The sequence below is a fragment of the Mytilus edulis genome, chromosome 7 (assembly GCF_963676685.1).
Source record: "Mytilus edulis chromosome 7, xbMytEdul2.2, whole genome shotgun sequence".
Taxonomy (NCBI): domain Eukaryota; kingdom Metazoa; phylum Mollusca; class Bivalvia; order Mytilida; family Mytilidae; genus Mytilus; species Mytilus edulis.
This window is the reverse complement of record NC_092350.1, coordinates 45,543,002-45,558,248: the sequence shown is the minus strand read 5'-3', so window position 1 is coordinate 45,558,248 and position 15,247 is coordinate 45,543,002. Positions and strand designations below refer to the sequence as shown.

General features: G+C 33.3%; 1 protein-coding gene across 1 annotated transcript in view; it reads left to right on the top strand.

Moving 5' to 3' along the window:
* LOC139481575 (uncharacterized) overlaps window positions 1-14,326 on the top strand; it is a 30,241-nt gene extending 15,915 nt beyond the window's left edge. Inside the window, exon 6 of the mRNA XM_071264996.1 lies at window positions 13,506-14,326. Within this exon, the coding sequence (XP_071121097.1) occupies window positions 13,506-13,891 (386 nt within the window). The 3' untranslated portion in view covers window positions 13,892-14,326. The remainder of the gene's footprint in view (window positions 1-13,505) is intronic.
* The last annotated feature ends 921 nt before the right edge of the window (window positions 14,327-15,247 follow it).

Below are 15,247 nucleotides of genomic sequence, written 5' to 3'. Positions count from 1 at the left end.
ACTGTTTAATATAAAACAGAAGCATCGTCAACAGATGTTTTGCCAGTGAATAGGTACAAGTTGATAACCATTCCTGTGATAGCATCTTTTTCGGCCATTGGATTCCTTTATATTACATATAACAGTCAGAATTGTGCTACTTTTGCAATTTCCGAGGCTTTACTACCATTAACCATCTGCACGAGAGAACGGCATATCTTATGTTTAAACTCAAACATCAATTGTTAATCAAAGTCATGGCACTAATATTTGTTTACGTTTATATTCTTATGATATATTGAAAACCTTTTTTACAACAGATGTATTTTAAAAAGACATACCATATATACATATATTGTTAAAATATACTTTTTTCACTTTTTGGGCTTTTTGAGAATGTGTTTTGTACTGTATGCAGACCCCTCTACAACGATATTTGTTTAACATGCACCAGCGATGGGGTCGATTACTTAAAAATGTAATCGATTAAATTACAATTACTTTGCTAATAAAATGTAATCAATTACAATACAATTACACCTTATTTCAAATGTAAACGATTATTTTAGATTACTTTTCTTTAAAGTAATCATGATAACTATGGATAGCTTATGATTATATTGTATATGCAATATCAAAGAATTTCTGATAACTTTTCATCCTCACGAAAACGCTAATTTTGGTGTTTTTTTAAAGCCTTAATTTATTCATCTTAATTTAAAGAATTTAGACAAGTACAGTGTAACATGTGTAATTTTATAACATAGCTATAGACAAGTGTCCTTTCTCTATGTAAAACATATAACTTTGTTTTTTCTACAAATCTAACCAACTGCCCAATTAACTAATAACCTGAACAAATAAGGAAAAAATATAGTTTTATTGTCTGTGGGGACATAATTGACACATCTATAAATGTTTTACAGGTGTTAATCTCTACTTTCATTTTTTTTAACAAACAACAGTTGAGCTTGGGTATTAAATTTGGGTCTTAATTGCAATATCAATAAAGTTTTAAGTGGTTTATTGTCATTAATTGTTTGAAATTTGAAATAAATGTTTTCTGCTTTTGAATTTCAATGTAGTTTTATCAAAATATTGGGCAAACTTATATGAAATTGGAGTTTATATCAGCGGAACAAAAACTGCTTTCAATGTATATTCTTGTATCATAAGAGCTCAATCTTACAACGAAACATTGGAAAGGCAAACCCATCATAGTGAATACTAGTTTCATGCTTTTTTTTTCATGCTTTACATTTTCTTATTTTCAAATTGTCTATCAAAAACTATTCATATATATACAATATTTGTAATCATCAAGTAATCATATGAATGTAATCTTAAAATAAACTAAAAAGTAATCATTATTACAACTGTTTTTTGCAATGTTATCGATTCTATTACGATTCTTGTAATCAGATATGACATGATTACTGATTACATAGGATTACAAGGCAAAATGTAATCGATTAAAGCTGATTACGATTAATGATAACGATTGCCTGACATGCACACATATAAAAATTGCGGTGTTATCCAACGCAATCATAGGGTTGAACGTTGTTTTCAATGTAGACTCGTTTATATTTGTTCGTTTGGGCTTGTATTATGTTTTCCCTCCGGTTTATATAATCCTTTCATCCTATCTCGACTCCTTAAAATTCAAGAGTCTATCCTAAATTGAGGTAAATTATATGGCCTTAAAATACCTTTTGATCACCAAAATCACTGAAGATCCATTGATTGTCGAAATCCGGTTATGGTGTACTAATTTTTGTATTTCATGTTTGTGGTATAACATCTTTGCCGCAAGTTTATTGTTTTCTGTTTGGTATCAAATTAATGTTAAGATCTATTTTGTTACATCTTGTGATCAATTTATTTGGCAATCGTCAATGGCAGTCAGCAGGGTTTTGGAACATCAGTTGTTAATGAATGTGAAGTTAGCAGCCGGTTCGTTGTTCGAAATTCGATATTTAATATCCAACCGGCTGTTAGCAGTCGTTTCGATATTCAAATTTAGTTAAACCTGTAAGTCAAATTCGTTTTGTTTAAATATGCTTTTTCACTTTTTTTCTCTTTTGGAAAATATGTTTGTGCTGTATTATAACTCATTTTTGTTCTCCTTTTTTGTCTTGAAATTGGCAATCAGGTATATCGGAACACAGTTTTAAATTTTTTTTATCTAGTTCACCTATTTGATCATACTTTCTTTTTTCTGGATAACAAGATGGCTCTGGATAATGAATAATTTCCTAATTGTACTGCGGAAATTTATAACAGAGTACTATGCTTAATATAAGCAATTATAGTGTTAATAAACTGAGTGTCCATGAAAACGCAACACTTTGTTTTTTTAAAATAACATTTTTAAACAAAATAATATTTTTTACAGTAATTGTTAATGACAGTTAATGGGTTTATCTAAAGATAAAAGTCAAACAGAATGGACAATTACCACGATTCAAATGCAATGCGTTCATGCAAAACAACGCTTTAATTCACTAACTCACAGTCTCAATAACGAATGTGTCCAATGCGTGCTGCAACGCAATCTCTACAACGTGTTACTGACCTGAACAGACGTATGTCTGTCCATTCTTTCCCAATGCAATTTTAAGTTGGTGCAGCGTAACTGGTGGTGGCTGTCGTCGGCTTACGTCTTGTCATATTTGATCCTAATAAGTGTTCAATTGGAATCAAATCCGACGAAAAGGCTGACCATCACATAAACATGGTTGTTTTTGATGAACGCAGTTGTAAGTCGTTCGGAGTGTGCACGAGCGTTATCTTGTTGAAAATAATTAACATCTTGATGTCTAGCCATACACGGTATAACGGTCGGCCGTAAAACTCCATCAATGTAGCGTTGGGCGTTTGAATTACCATTGATAGTGATGAATGGAGTTTTATGGTTGAACGATATTCCTCCCCATCCCAACGATCTGTCTCTTGAAAACATGAATCTGCATAGCGTTCTCCTCTTCGTCTCCACACACGATTTCGTCAATCACTACGGCGAAGATTGAATCTTGATTCGTCCGTCCATAAGACAGTTGTCCATTGCCTGTGTAACCATTTCTGACGCTTGTGTATCAATCTAAGGCGATTTTGGCGTCGTACTGCTGTCAGCATGTTCCCATGTTACCACGGAAAGGCCGCCGTGCCCTTTATCCACTGCTGCACAAACGGTGTCTTACCGTGTTTGCTCCAATTTGTCTCCTATGGACGCCGACAGTCTTTCGTGCTGATTGGACAGCCATATGGAAACGATCTCGCAGGTTCTAAAGACGAATGTATCGGTCCTGTTGGACAGAATTTGGTCTCTGTCTTCCGGGACGTGGCCTACCATTCAAAGGTCTAGTTTTGTTGAAGCTTTGGATGAGTCGGTAATTGTTGAGGACGAACACTGTATCCGGCGTGCAATTTTACGATTTGAAATGCCTCCTTGCACCATGCCCCAAACTTCATATCTCTGGTAGTTTGAAAGTCTTGGCATCTACATCTTAGTTTATTGCAGTGGCTTACAGAAAAGGATGGGAAATTTCAATTCTTACGCAAGCCTTTCCAAAACAAACATAAGAAAATCACTCCTTTGTAAAATAGCGGTGCACTCGACTTTCCCCCTTTTCTGTAACCAAGCACGTATTTTGTTTCAAAAATCATTCAGGTGTAAAGTTGTCGAAAGAAGTCACACAGTTCATTTTCAAACCGATATATGTAATCGTTTAAAAAAAATTATTTATATATTTTTTTTAATTTGAAATTTACAAGTGTCATTGGCACTCAGTGTAGTAATAAGAATCCCTTTGTATAGTCATATATTCACGATAAATATTGTATGTACATTTCCCAACAAGTCCGCTTTGTCAGTGCTTGAAGTGACATTTTATATTCAAATAAACTTAATGTGTGTATAACTGATAACTAAAGAAGTGCGACTTTCATACACGTGAGATGGTTAGCAAGCTATAAACATGTATAATACACCATTTTCTACATATAGAAAGGCGTGTATCAGGTTAGGACTATGAACAGTATTTTGTCATGCGTGTTATGTTATTGAGCGTTTTGTTTTGCCATTTGATAAAGGACATTTAAATTTTTCTTTTTGAATCTGTAGAATTCTTAATTAAATACGGAACATTACATCTATATCTAAATAAAGGCAACGTTTAGGAACCAAATCAGTATTTCTTTTATGCGGCCATGTTGATTCGAAAGCACATAAGTTTAAATACAATTCAGGCAAAATTGATTTTCTTTTTGATACATTAAACATAAATTGATATGTATTGATTTGCATTGGTGAAAACTTATGCTTCTGCATATTCGCGAAAGTATATGTTTTATTTATGTATTGCACAAAGTCATGTTTTTTCTCTTCATTTACTAATATAAGTTATATGGTTCGCTACTGACCCCATACGGATCCATAGAGGGTTAGTAAAATCCATAGGGGGTGAGGCCGGAGGCCGAGTCCCCTATGAATTTTATTCACCCTCTATGGATCCGTAGGGGATCCGTAGTTAACCGTATTACGAATTTATCGGACGCTGGTCTTTTTCTGCGGCGTTTTGTTGAAAAATAAACAATGAAACACAACAACATTAATAAATGACGTCGCCATTAACGCGTCATGAACCCCATATGAAACTTACTAACCCCATACGGTCTCATAAAGGGTCATCACGTGACGGCATTTAACCAATCACAACGTGATAATTCATCTGTGGTCCGAGAATTGTAATTGGCCTTGAACTAGTTTCATGTAACCTCGAGTAAAAATGGAATAAACCACCAAACGAAATAAAATGTTATGAAAATTTTGGCCCTTTTAAACACAAATTTATAGATTTCTCGACTGTAAATGATTTATACCAACTCACACATATATTTTAATGATTTTGTATTTAATTGTATATATATTATATTAGTTACATGGTGTGTTAGTGACCTTATACGATATATATGGGGACAGTAAATTCCATATGGAATATCTTAACATGTGGTATTTTGACTAGCAGCCTATTAAAGTGATTACGTCTCCAATACTTAGTATAAAGATCCTACTTCCATTTGTCTATACAGAAAACAAATGCCAACAATACCAACTGTTTAGTTTTAAATTTGTTTAATGAATTTATTTCAATCGTTCATTACATGTATCAATTTCTTCGTCTATTGAATCCTTTCAGATTTCTTTTTTTCGTTTTGAATGGGAAATAACTCCGTTATGCCAACATTTGAAATACATGGTAGCTGTAACTATGTTTTATAAACTTATTTCAACCTTTCATCATCAATTTATTCGTCTGTTGAATCCTTTCAATTTTTTCCTCAACAACGTGTTGCTTTTATAAAGGGTTGTGGCATCTTTTTTGGGTTTGAAAGGGAAGTAACTCCTTACTAACGCCATATGGTAACTAACCCTATATTTTTAGGACACCCTATCTCAAATATACATAGTCACCACGTGTAGTCCTTCGATCAATCATATCTCTATTAATCTATAGGAGGTAAGATAACTATATATATATATAAACAAGTCTAAATTGAAAACAACGTTCAAACCTATGATTGCGTTGGATGAAAACCGCAATATCTATATGTGTGCATGTAAAATAAATTTCGTTGTAGAATGGTCTAAATACAGCACAAACAACATTTTCGAAAAAGACCAAAAATAGTGAGAAAGTATATTTTAACAAAACGCAGTTGACTGACAGGTCGAACAACTGATGTTCTTAAATCCTGCTGACTGCCATTGACGATTGCCAAATAAATTGGTCACAAGATGTAAAAATGGATCTTCATATTAATTTAATACCAAATAAAAAACAGTAAACTTGTGTCAAAGATGGTAAACCACAAACATGAGGTGCTAGAATTTATTACACTATATCCGGATTTCGACAACTAATGTCTCTTTAGCCGTTGAAATACTAAGGCTTTTCTACCTCAGGCATAGATTACCTTAGCTGGATTGCCAAGGTAAAATCTTTTAGGAATTTTGGTCCTCAATGCTCAACTTTGTACTTTATTTGGCCTTTTTAACTTTTTTGGATTCGAGCATCACTGATGAGTCTTTTGTAGACGAAACGCGCGTCTGACGTATATACAAAATTTAGTCCTGGTATATATGATGAGTTTATTCAGTGATGTTAGGGATCGGAAAGTATTTGGAAGGCCCTATAATTTACCTCTTGCATTTGAAAGAGTCGAAATAGGATAAACAGATTATATAAACTGGAGGGAAAATATAATACAAGCCCAAACGAAATAAATATAAACAAGTTTAAACTGAAAACAACGTTCAAACCTATGATTACGTTGGATAAAAACCGCAATTTTTATACGTGTGCATGTGAAACAAATGTCGTTGTAGAAGGGTCTAAATACAGCACAAACAACATTTTCCAAAAAGATTAAAAGAGTGAAATATATATATATGAATTTATTTTTCTCATGTTCTACATACAATCTATAGTTAGCATTAATATTGCATCTACATAATATATTCAAATTGTAAGCTTTATAATATTTGTACTGTTTGTTCTTAGTGACGGCCTCAAGGTTGATTAGTGAATGCTAATTGAGTCACCCTCTATAAATACCTTCTTTCTTACTTACTCAAATTAGTACTTGTCTGTTATGTCTCTACATTAGTTGTTTGGTTTGTCTCGTGCCGATTTGGATGCAATTCGCCTACTTGATAGTTCTTCAACTTTTTAGTTTATTTTCCTGAAAGAAAATGTGAGATTTTGTCATCAATTTGCGTCCGTCGTTGTCCGTCGTTGTCTGTCTGTTGTAACATATTTCAAACATGTTTCTAAAACTATTGAAACAATTTGAACCAAGCTTTAGCTGAATGATCCGTATTGTATCTAGCATACAGTTTGTGTTTTATTTTTTTTGTTCGTCAAAAACATGGCCGCCATAAGTTGAAGTAGAACATAGGGGTTAAATGCAGTTTTTGATCTATATCTCAAAAATTAAAACAAATAGAGCAAATCTGACGTGAAAAAAAAAGAGTTCATTAGAACAAGAATTGCCTGCCCTCAAATTTTCAGACGTATCAGACAACCGATTTTTGGTTATTGCTCCTAAATTGATAATTTTGATGAAATTCAGCAGTTTTTTTTTATGATTTTGAATATTATCATTATCATATAATAAGTCAAATGTCCTGAATTTTCAGTTGACCCATTAAGGAGTTGTTGAGCTTCATATGCAATTTAAAACAATTTATTAAACATGATTGCTAACTTTTAAAAATCTTGTCATCTGAAACTAATTAAGCAATGTCAGCTTTACTAACGGTGAATAATTGGTAGGGTGTCTAGTATAAAGTTTGTGTTTTATATCATGTTTCAAAAAAAAACAAGGTCGCTATGACTTAAAATATGACATAGGAGTGACATGTTTTTTTTTTAGCTTATATCTTTATTAAAAAAATAGGTAGCAAAAAAGTACCAGCAAGATATCATAGAAGAAATTGTCGAACTTCTCCTAGAAGTTATTGCCTTTTAAAGACGAATTCTATCTGTTTTTGTTGTGTGTTTGGTTTTGGTTTTGCCTTACATGATAAAAATCATAATAGATAAATGAACACTTTAAATCACAAAAATTATCAGCATGACAAGATCTTCTAACAAGTCACATTTTGCTGATACAGGTATTAATTAGGCTGTCACTCTTTATAGCAGTGATTGACCAGTCCATTAAATAAGAATTTTATTACCATGTTTTGTGTTTTGAGCAAAAACTAAAGAAAATAGGAAGAAACTAAACAGACTAAATGATCGGCAAAATACTAGATGAACAAACCAAAGATTTTTGTAATGAATTCTTTTCTCGTCTATAATTTTGGAGATTGTACTTTGTTGAATATGCTAATAGACCAAGGTGAGCGACACATGTTCTAGTTCTAATGTTGTTATGTTACACGACCGTTCTAGGTTATGTAAGAGTTGAGCGCTCACACACATGGTTAACACCGGTACGTTATTCATGCGCCTGTCCTACGTCCTAGGTGGTTTACGATCGTTCATGTCGTATATAACATTTTTAGCTCACCTGGCCCGAAGGGCCAAGTGAGCTTTTCTCACCACTTGGCGTCCGTCGTCCGTCGTCGTCGTCGTTAACAATTTACATTTTGAACTTCTTCTAGAGAACCACTGAATGGAATGGAACCAAACATGGCATGAATGTTCCTTATGAGGTGCTGACCTAGTGTTGTTACTTTGTAGCCGATCCATCATCCAAGATGGCCGCCAGCGGGGGACTTAGTTTAACATAGGACGCTATGGGAAATGCATACAAATGACTTCTTTTAGAGAACCATTGAATGAAATGAAACCAAACATGGCATGAATGTTCCTTATGAGGTGCTGACCAAGTGTTGTTACTTTGTTGCCGATCCATCATCCAAGATGGCCGCCAGCCGGGGACTTAGTTTAACATAGGACCCTATGGGAAATGCATACAAATGACTTCTTTTAGAGAACCACTGAATGGAATAAAACCAAACATAGCATGAATTATCCTTATGGGGTGCTGACCAAGTGTTGTTACTTTGTAGCCGATCCATCATCCAAGATGGCCGCCAGCGGGGGACTTAGTTTAACATAGGACTCTATGGGAAATGCATACAAATGACATCTTCTAGAGAACCACTAAATGAATGAAACCAAACATAGCATGAATGTTCCTTATGGAGGGCTGACCAAGTGTTGTTACTTTGTAGCCGATCCATTATCCAAGATGGCCACCAGCGGGGACTTAGTTTAACATAGGACCCTATTGGAAATGCATACAAATGACTTCTTCTAGTGAACCACTGAATGGAATGAAACCAAACATGGCATGAATGTTCCTTATGTGGTGCTGACCAAGTGTTGTTACTTTGTAGCCGATCCATCATCAAAAATGGCCGCCAGCAGGGGACTTAGTTTAACATAGGACCCTATGGGAAATGCATACAAATGACTTCTTTTAGAGAACCACTGAATGGAATAAAACCAAACATAGCATGAATGTTCCTTATGGGGTGCTGACCAAGTGTTGTTACTTTGTAGCCGATCCATCATCCAAGATGGCCGCCAGCGGGGGACTTAGTTTAACATAGGACCCTATGGGAAATGCATACAAATGACTTCTTTTAGAGAACCACTGAATGGAATGAAACCAAACATGGCATGAATGTTCCTTATGAGGTGCTGACCAAGTGTTGTTACTTTGTTGCTGATCCATCATCCAAGATGGCCGCCAGTGGGGGACTTTTGAATGAAATTAAACATGTTCCTTTCCTTATAAATGAGGTTGTGTTGTCACTTTTAGCCAAATTTTATATTTTTTTATATGATTTCAAAAACCCAAGTAGAATCAGGTGAGCGATACAGGCTCTTGAGAGCCTCTAGTTTTGTTTATCCTCATGTCTTAAGCAGGCTGTTTTTTGTTTTTTTTTTGTGGTTTTTTTTTTGCTTTCAAGTTTTAAACCTTTGGTCAGCATTTTTTTTTATGGCAACAGGTTACTATACGGTATTGACTTTGTTAATTGTTAAATGCTAAGAAGAGGTCTATAACTGCTTTAATATAATTCAGTTTGGCTCTGTTATTAGTGCGGTGACAGAAGTGTAAAAAGTCGTCTAGATCGCGAGTTTAATCTCCGCAAATAACACACGGCTAAAAATGGTCTTAACTTAAAGACAAATATGTCTTCTTTAGTTTTTGCCCTGTCGTCAGAATTTTGTACGGTCACATTTTTCTAAAAAGTCGTTTTTATGACTGGTAGTATATTTGAGAGTTTCAACCCCCCTTTTTCAAAATGAAAAAATGTGTATGTTTGCTTAAATTTAATTGAAATAGTTTTTCCTGAAGCTATTCTTATATGTCAAAATATTCTATTCGGTATTTTATTTCCTTCTAATCAATAAAATTTGCGAAGTTGAGACTATTTAAAATTGAGGTAATTTTAATTGCAAATTCAGACTCAAACTTTAGTTTCTTCTTCAAAGTATTAATAAAAAATATCCCATAATATTTTAAGCATACAGTATTTAATAGAACTGATAAGCCATAAAAATTTCGGAACCAAAATATGAAAAAAGACTTAAGAAATCAATGGAAAAAGATTGGAGTAAAAATCTTCAATTTCAACACGGAACTCAATCACTTGCCTTCCGTCACATTTTGTGTATTAGTCAATAATTTGCTCTCAAATGATATATGAAATTACTACCTTTTTCGCTATTATATACAAATGTTTTCAATTAAAGTGCACTGATATATGCCACATAATTTGTTTGTATATGCTTATATTCTATGTTTTTTCGTTATAAAACATCAAATATACTTTGTCAGAAAAGTCTTATTGTAAAATCAAAATAATTGACGGATAGTTTCAGTAAATATTCCGTGATATGCCAAGTCCTTTGCAACTTGCTCCATTAAGTCCATGAAAAGACAAAAGTCGTTAAATTTTATGCAATGCATAATATGCCCAAGAAAACTCGATTGAAATTTTGAGTCAATTTACCAGTTTAGGGAAGTCGATTTGTGTATCTGCATTGCATAAAAGATTGGATGAGGTGAACATCAAGATGTTTCATGCCATATCTGTTAATTTGAAGAACTCCGTGCAGGCAGTTTATCATCGTTCATACTACAAAACTTAAACAAGTAAACATATGTGTTCGCCCTTTTAGAGCGAGGAAGCTTCTAGTCTGATATTTAATGACGAAATACAATTATCTGACTGTTAATTGTCCCTCAGCTTCGGGTATTTGTACACGTTCTAGAATGCAGTCGTTCAACTGGAGCGCTTGTATATTTTGTTGCAACAAAACATTTTAGAAAGATAAAACATTATTCAAGTTTGAATCAGATGAGCGTATTAAAAATGTTTCATCCGTGTCAGATAAAGTTAAAGTTGAAATAGTTTCCCGTCCATCTTTTAAACTTCAAGCACTCTGTCATTTTGGTTACATTACAAATTATTTGCTAAAAACGAAATAAAAAAAATCCAAACCCGTGGAAGCAGATATCTCAGAACACGATACTACTTTTGTTAATTTTATTTTGGCTATTGACAACGATTTATTGGTCATTTCTCATGACACCGTTACTTGATAAATATAGATCATTTCTTCCGGCTGATTCTAAATTAAAATATTCTACATGTAAAGTGCAGTCTAAACTCATTTATTTCTATAGAAATTCAATTGTCAAACAATTTTAACAAGTTCAAGGTAAATATAACGTAATATTTAGTAGCAAAATAACTATTTATGATGCCATATAAGCTTCTAGTCAATTGAAAACTGACCTCAAAATCTCAATGTCAACTGTTATAGATACAAATAACGGACAGATATTTCATTCCGCTGAAAGTTTACTTAGAAAAGACATCGAAACTCTAAAGAGACTACCCAACTTCGGATGAATTGTCTCTTCCTTCTTAATTCAGTCAATGCCTTCGTAGTTATTGCAATTCATTCTATGGTTACTCAATGAAACTGCATACAGCCAAGATTTTTCTCAGGAAATGGCACCAATTTCACGATTGTTGAGGCAATCGTTTTTGTTTTACTCCTTTTCATTTAGGATTGGCTTTACAAATGTACCATGAGTTTGGTTTAAAATAGCTTGTTGAAACATTGAATGCCAATGGATTTTATTTTAAAGTAAAGTGCGACGCTATCTAATGTGTTGCCAACCATGAAATTGAGCGAATTCAGATAGTGTGTACGTCTCGTATAATGTTTCCCAAACATCTTTGCAGACAAGCATATGGATGTCATCACACCTTCCTAACCCCCCTTTTAGATCTCTGTTAAATCTTGGATGAATTGATAGCCTAGGGATGGTTTGAAGCTGGTATTTTTTAGGAAAAAATGTCTTTGGACTTCCTACAATATCTTGTCTGTACTTGTAAAGAAAAACTCAAAATAACGTGTTCGCTTTCAGCAGAACCTTTCATTTGCAGACCTGTTGCCATGAGTGAAATGTGTAGAAATATTAAAACACGTCTTGTGACGGTTGATGAAAATGTAGATGATCGAGATAACGGTAGATTGGGTATAATGCTTGTTGCACTGGTACACATGGTTCAAGCCCCGAGGTAAGGGGAGTGTTGACGTGCCCTTAAAAAAGTTAAACCCCGCCACTATCTGTATGTGTCTGTTTCAAGTCACGAGACGGTACTGCAGTGTTTGTCGTTTGTTTATCTATACTATATTTGTTTCTTTCTTATTTATTTTGTACATTAATCAGGCCGTTGGATTTTTGTTTGTTTTACATTATTCATTTCGGGAATTAAAGACTATGCAGTATGATTTTACTCATTGTTGAAGCCTGTACGGGACCAATAATTGTTTTATGTCTCATTTGGTCTCATTTGGAGAGTTGTCTCATTTGCAATCATATGACATATTCTTTTTTTATATATGGAATACTTTTGAAGTTTGTAGTACGTTGCAAGGGAAAAAAGGGGGGATATAGTTACAAAACCTAAAATGTAATAGATATTAACCAGAGTTAAATACACAATTACAAAAGATAATACTATGGTAGCAGTAATAATTGTGAAAAAAACCAAAAGCAACGAGTAGTCTATAAAAAAAACCTGAAGTATTCGCAAATTCAATATGAGGTCATATTTGACTGTAGTGTTCAATGGCTTTGGTTTGATACCTCACCCATTATGACACTTTAAAAAATAATTTTAAAGTATTGTCCTGCATGACACTTGATTTTTACCTGAAATTGATATTTTTCATAAGGCTAAGGTGCTCTAAACATTTTAAAGGTTGAAAACTTGATTTTTGAAGTTTTATTTATAAAACGTCGTTTAGGAATTTTTTTGATAAAAAAAATCTCAATGATTAAGGTTTATGTATAATAACAAACATTACTAAAGACAAAACAGTATCATTTGTATTTAGGTAGAGTTTAGAAATAGAAAAAAATGCCAAAATTGAAACCCTCCCAAATTTTCACAGATTTTTACATATGACCTTTGACCTCAATTTAAAAAAAATGTGACCATATCAAGTCCTGATGACAGGCATATTATTATAGTACACGATTTCCTCTTTCCAATGATATATTATGTAGGTGTGTGTTCGGTGGGGAGATTAAATTAAAAAAAATCTGCCTTCAGTCACCGCACTATATATAGTTTTCTCATTGCTAGGAATACCACATCTCCTTTCTTTTTGAGTTACTAGTAACTAGTTCTCATCCTTTTATCTAGATATTTATCTTTGGAAATGTTAAAGGCCTGTTAATTGATATATCTATGAAAAGTACAAAAAACGAGAATCTTGACAATATTCACAACAATTCCATTTCTTTTAATAAAATATTACATTCAGTTGAGTAAACAGTACGTTTTCAAAGAATATACTTGTAGCTATTTATTTATCATCATTGTATATGAAGTGAGTTTGGTAGGCATTTAAAGTACAACAGAAGGTGCAAAAATCTATTAATTGTCTTCTAAATGTTTGTATTTTCAGAATGTGCAAAAAGCTCGCAACATATTCTTGTTTGTGGATTATGTGAAGTGGACACACGGGTTAAAGCTATATGTATTGATTGTGATCTTTTTCTGTGTCAAAGATGTCAATACAAGGCACACGCTAAGGTCAAGAACGCAAGTTCACATGTTGTTTTGCCTGTAAAAGATGTCCATTCTCATGATAAGAGTAACGAAAGTGAAAAGGAGTTAATTCCTGTTAAATGTGAATATCATAACAAGAAACTCTACCATCTTTATTGTGTAAAGTGTGATGCATTAGTGTGTGAAGATTGTATTACATCTACTCATAAAAATCATATATGTTGTTGTTTCATACAAAAGAGGACATATCAAGTTTTTGTCACAACAGAATTAAAAAAATGAAAACAATGTATAGCAAAAAACGTTATACTGTTGAAAAAATTATATCTAGGCTACGTAAAATGCATGAAATTCAGACTAATAACTATAGTACCATGGAAAATCTGCTAATAAAAGAAAAAGAAATGGCAATAAATCAAATAAACTTAGAATATGAAGAAATTTATTGTCGTTTCAACGAAAACAAGACCAAGTTTCTGGAACTGGTGTGTATAAAAGAAACTGCGTTTTGGAAATGCGAAGAATCGGCTCACGCAATTGTGCAAAAAGTAGAGAGTTTATTTGAAAAAAGAGACATACATAAATTTTTAAAACAAACAAAATATTTAGAAAGCTTTCTAGAAGTTCGTCTCCCTGTGGTATTGAAAGATGGATATAAAGTTCATGTACAGCATTTTTTTCCGAAACAATATCACTTCAAAATTTTCTCTGAAATGTTCCCAACAGAAATCATAGTTGCACCGAAACGAGTTTATAAATGTGACATGTCTTTCGTGAAAAGTATGACAAGCGATCAAGCTGGCTATATTTGGATTGCCGACAATAAAAGAAGTATTAAACAGATAGAGATGATGGAAAACGTTCAAACATTACAATCGACACAGCTTGACGTTGCCATTGAAGAAATACGATGCTTGAGAAATAACCAAATCATCTTTACAAGTTCTACTAAGTTCATGCAATTGAAAAATTACGAAGTGAGTGAATTGATCAACTTTGATCCATACGAGCCTTCAACAGTTCATGTATCACACGAAAATGAAATCATAGTTGGATTATATCATCAAAAAAACGAAGGAGAAAAAAGATAAACCAGTTATTAGTAGACTAGAACTTAACGGGAAATCTAAACAAGTCTACAAAAACTATGAAACTCGTCTGCTTCAAAACGAACCTGTTAGAAGCTGTACAACCTTTGAAAATTTGAAATATCTCCTATATAGATAGTTGCTTGACTGATTTGAAAGGCTGTGTCGTAAATATAGATAACAATGGAGTCGTACAATGGAAATATAATGGGAATTCGGTTCTCAACGTTGACGATCATCCCTTTTACCCTCTTGAAATTTTAACTACAAGATCGAACAATCTTTTAATTTCGGATAAATATGAAGGAGCTTTGCATATCATTACACAAATGGGAAGTCTACTTACCATTGTAGACGTAACGCATATTGGACTTTCTTTCCCAAGTCTTATGACCATTGATATAAGTGGTACATTGTGGATAAAGTCTAGTGCAGTGAATCAAAGTAAACTGTGTGCCATTGACTATTCTGGGTTTTGATCAAATGTTTGTAAACTTAAAAGATGTTAACAATTATCTCTTCTTATCGAAAAGACGTACAAGAATATATT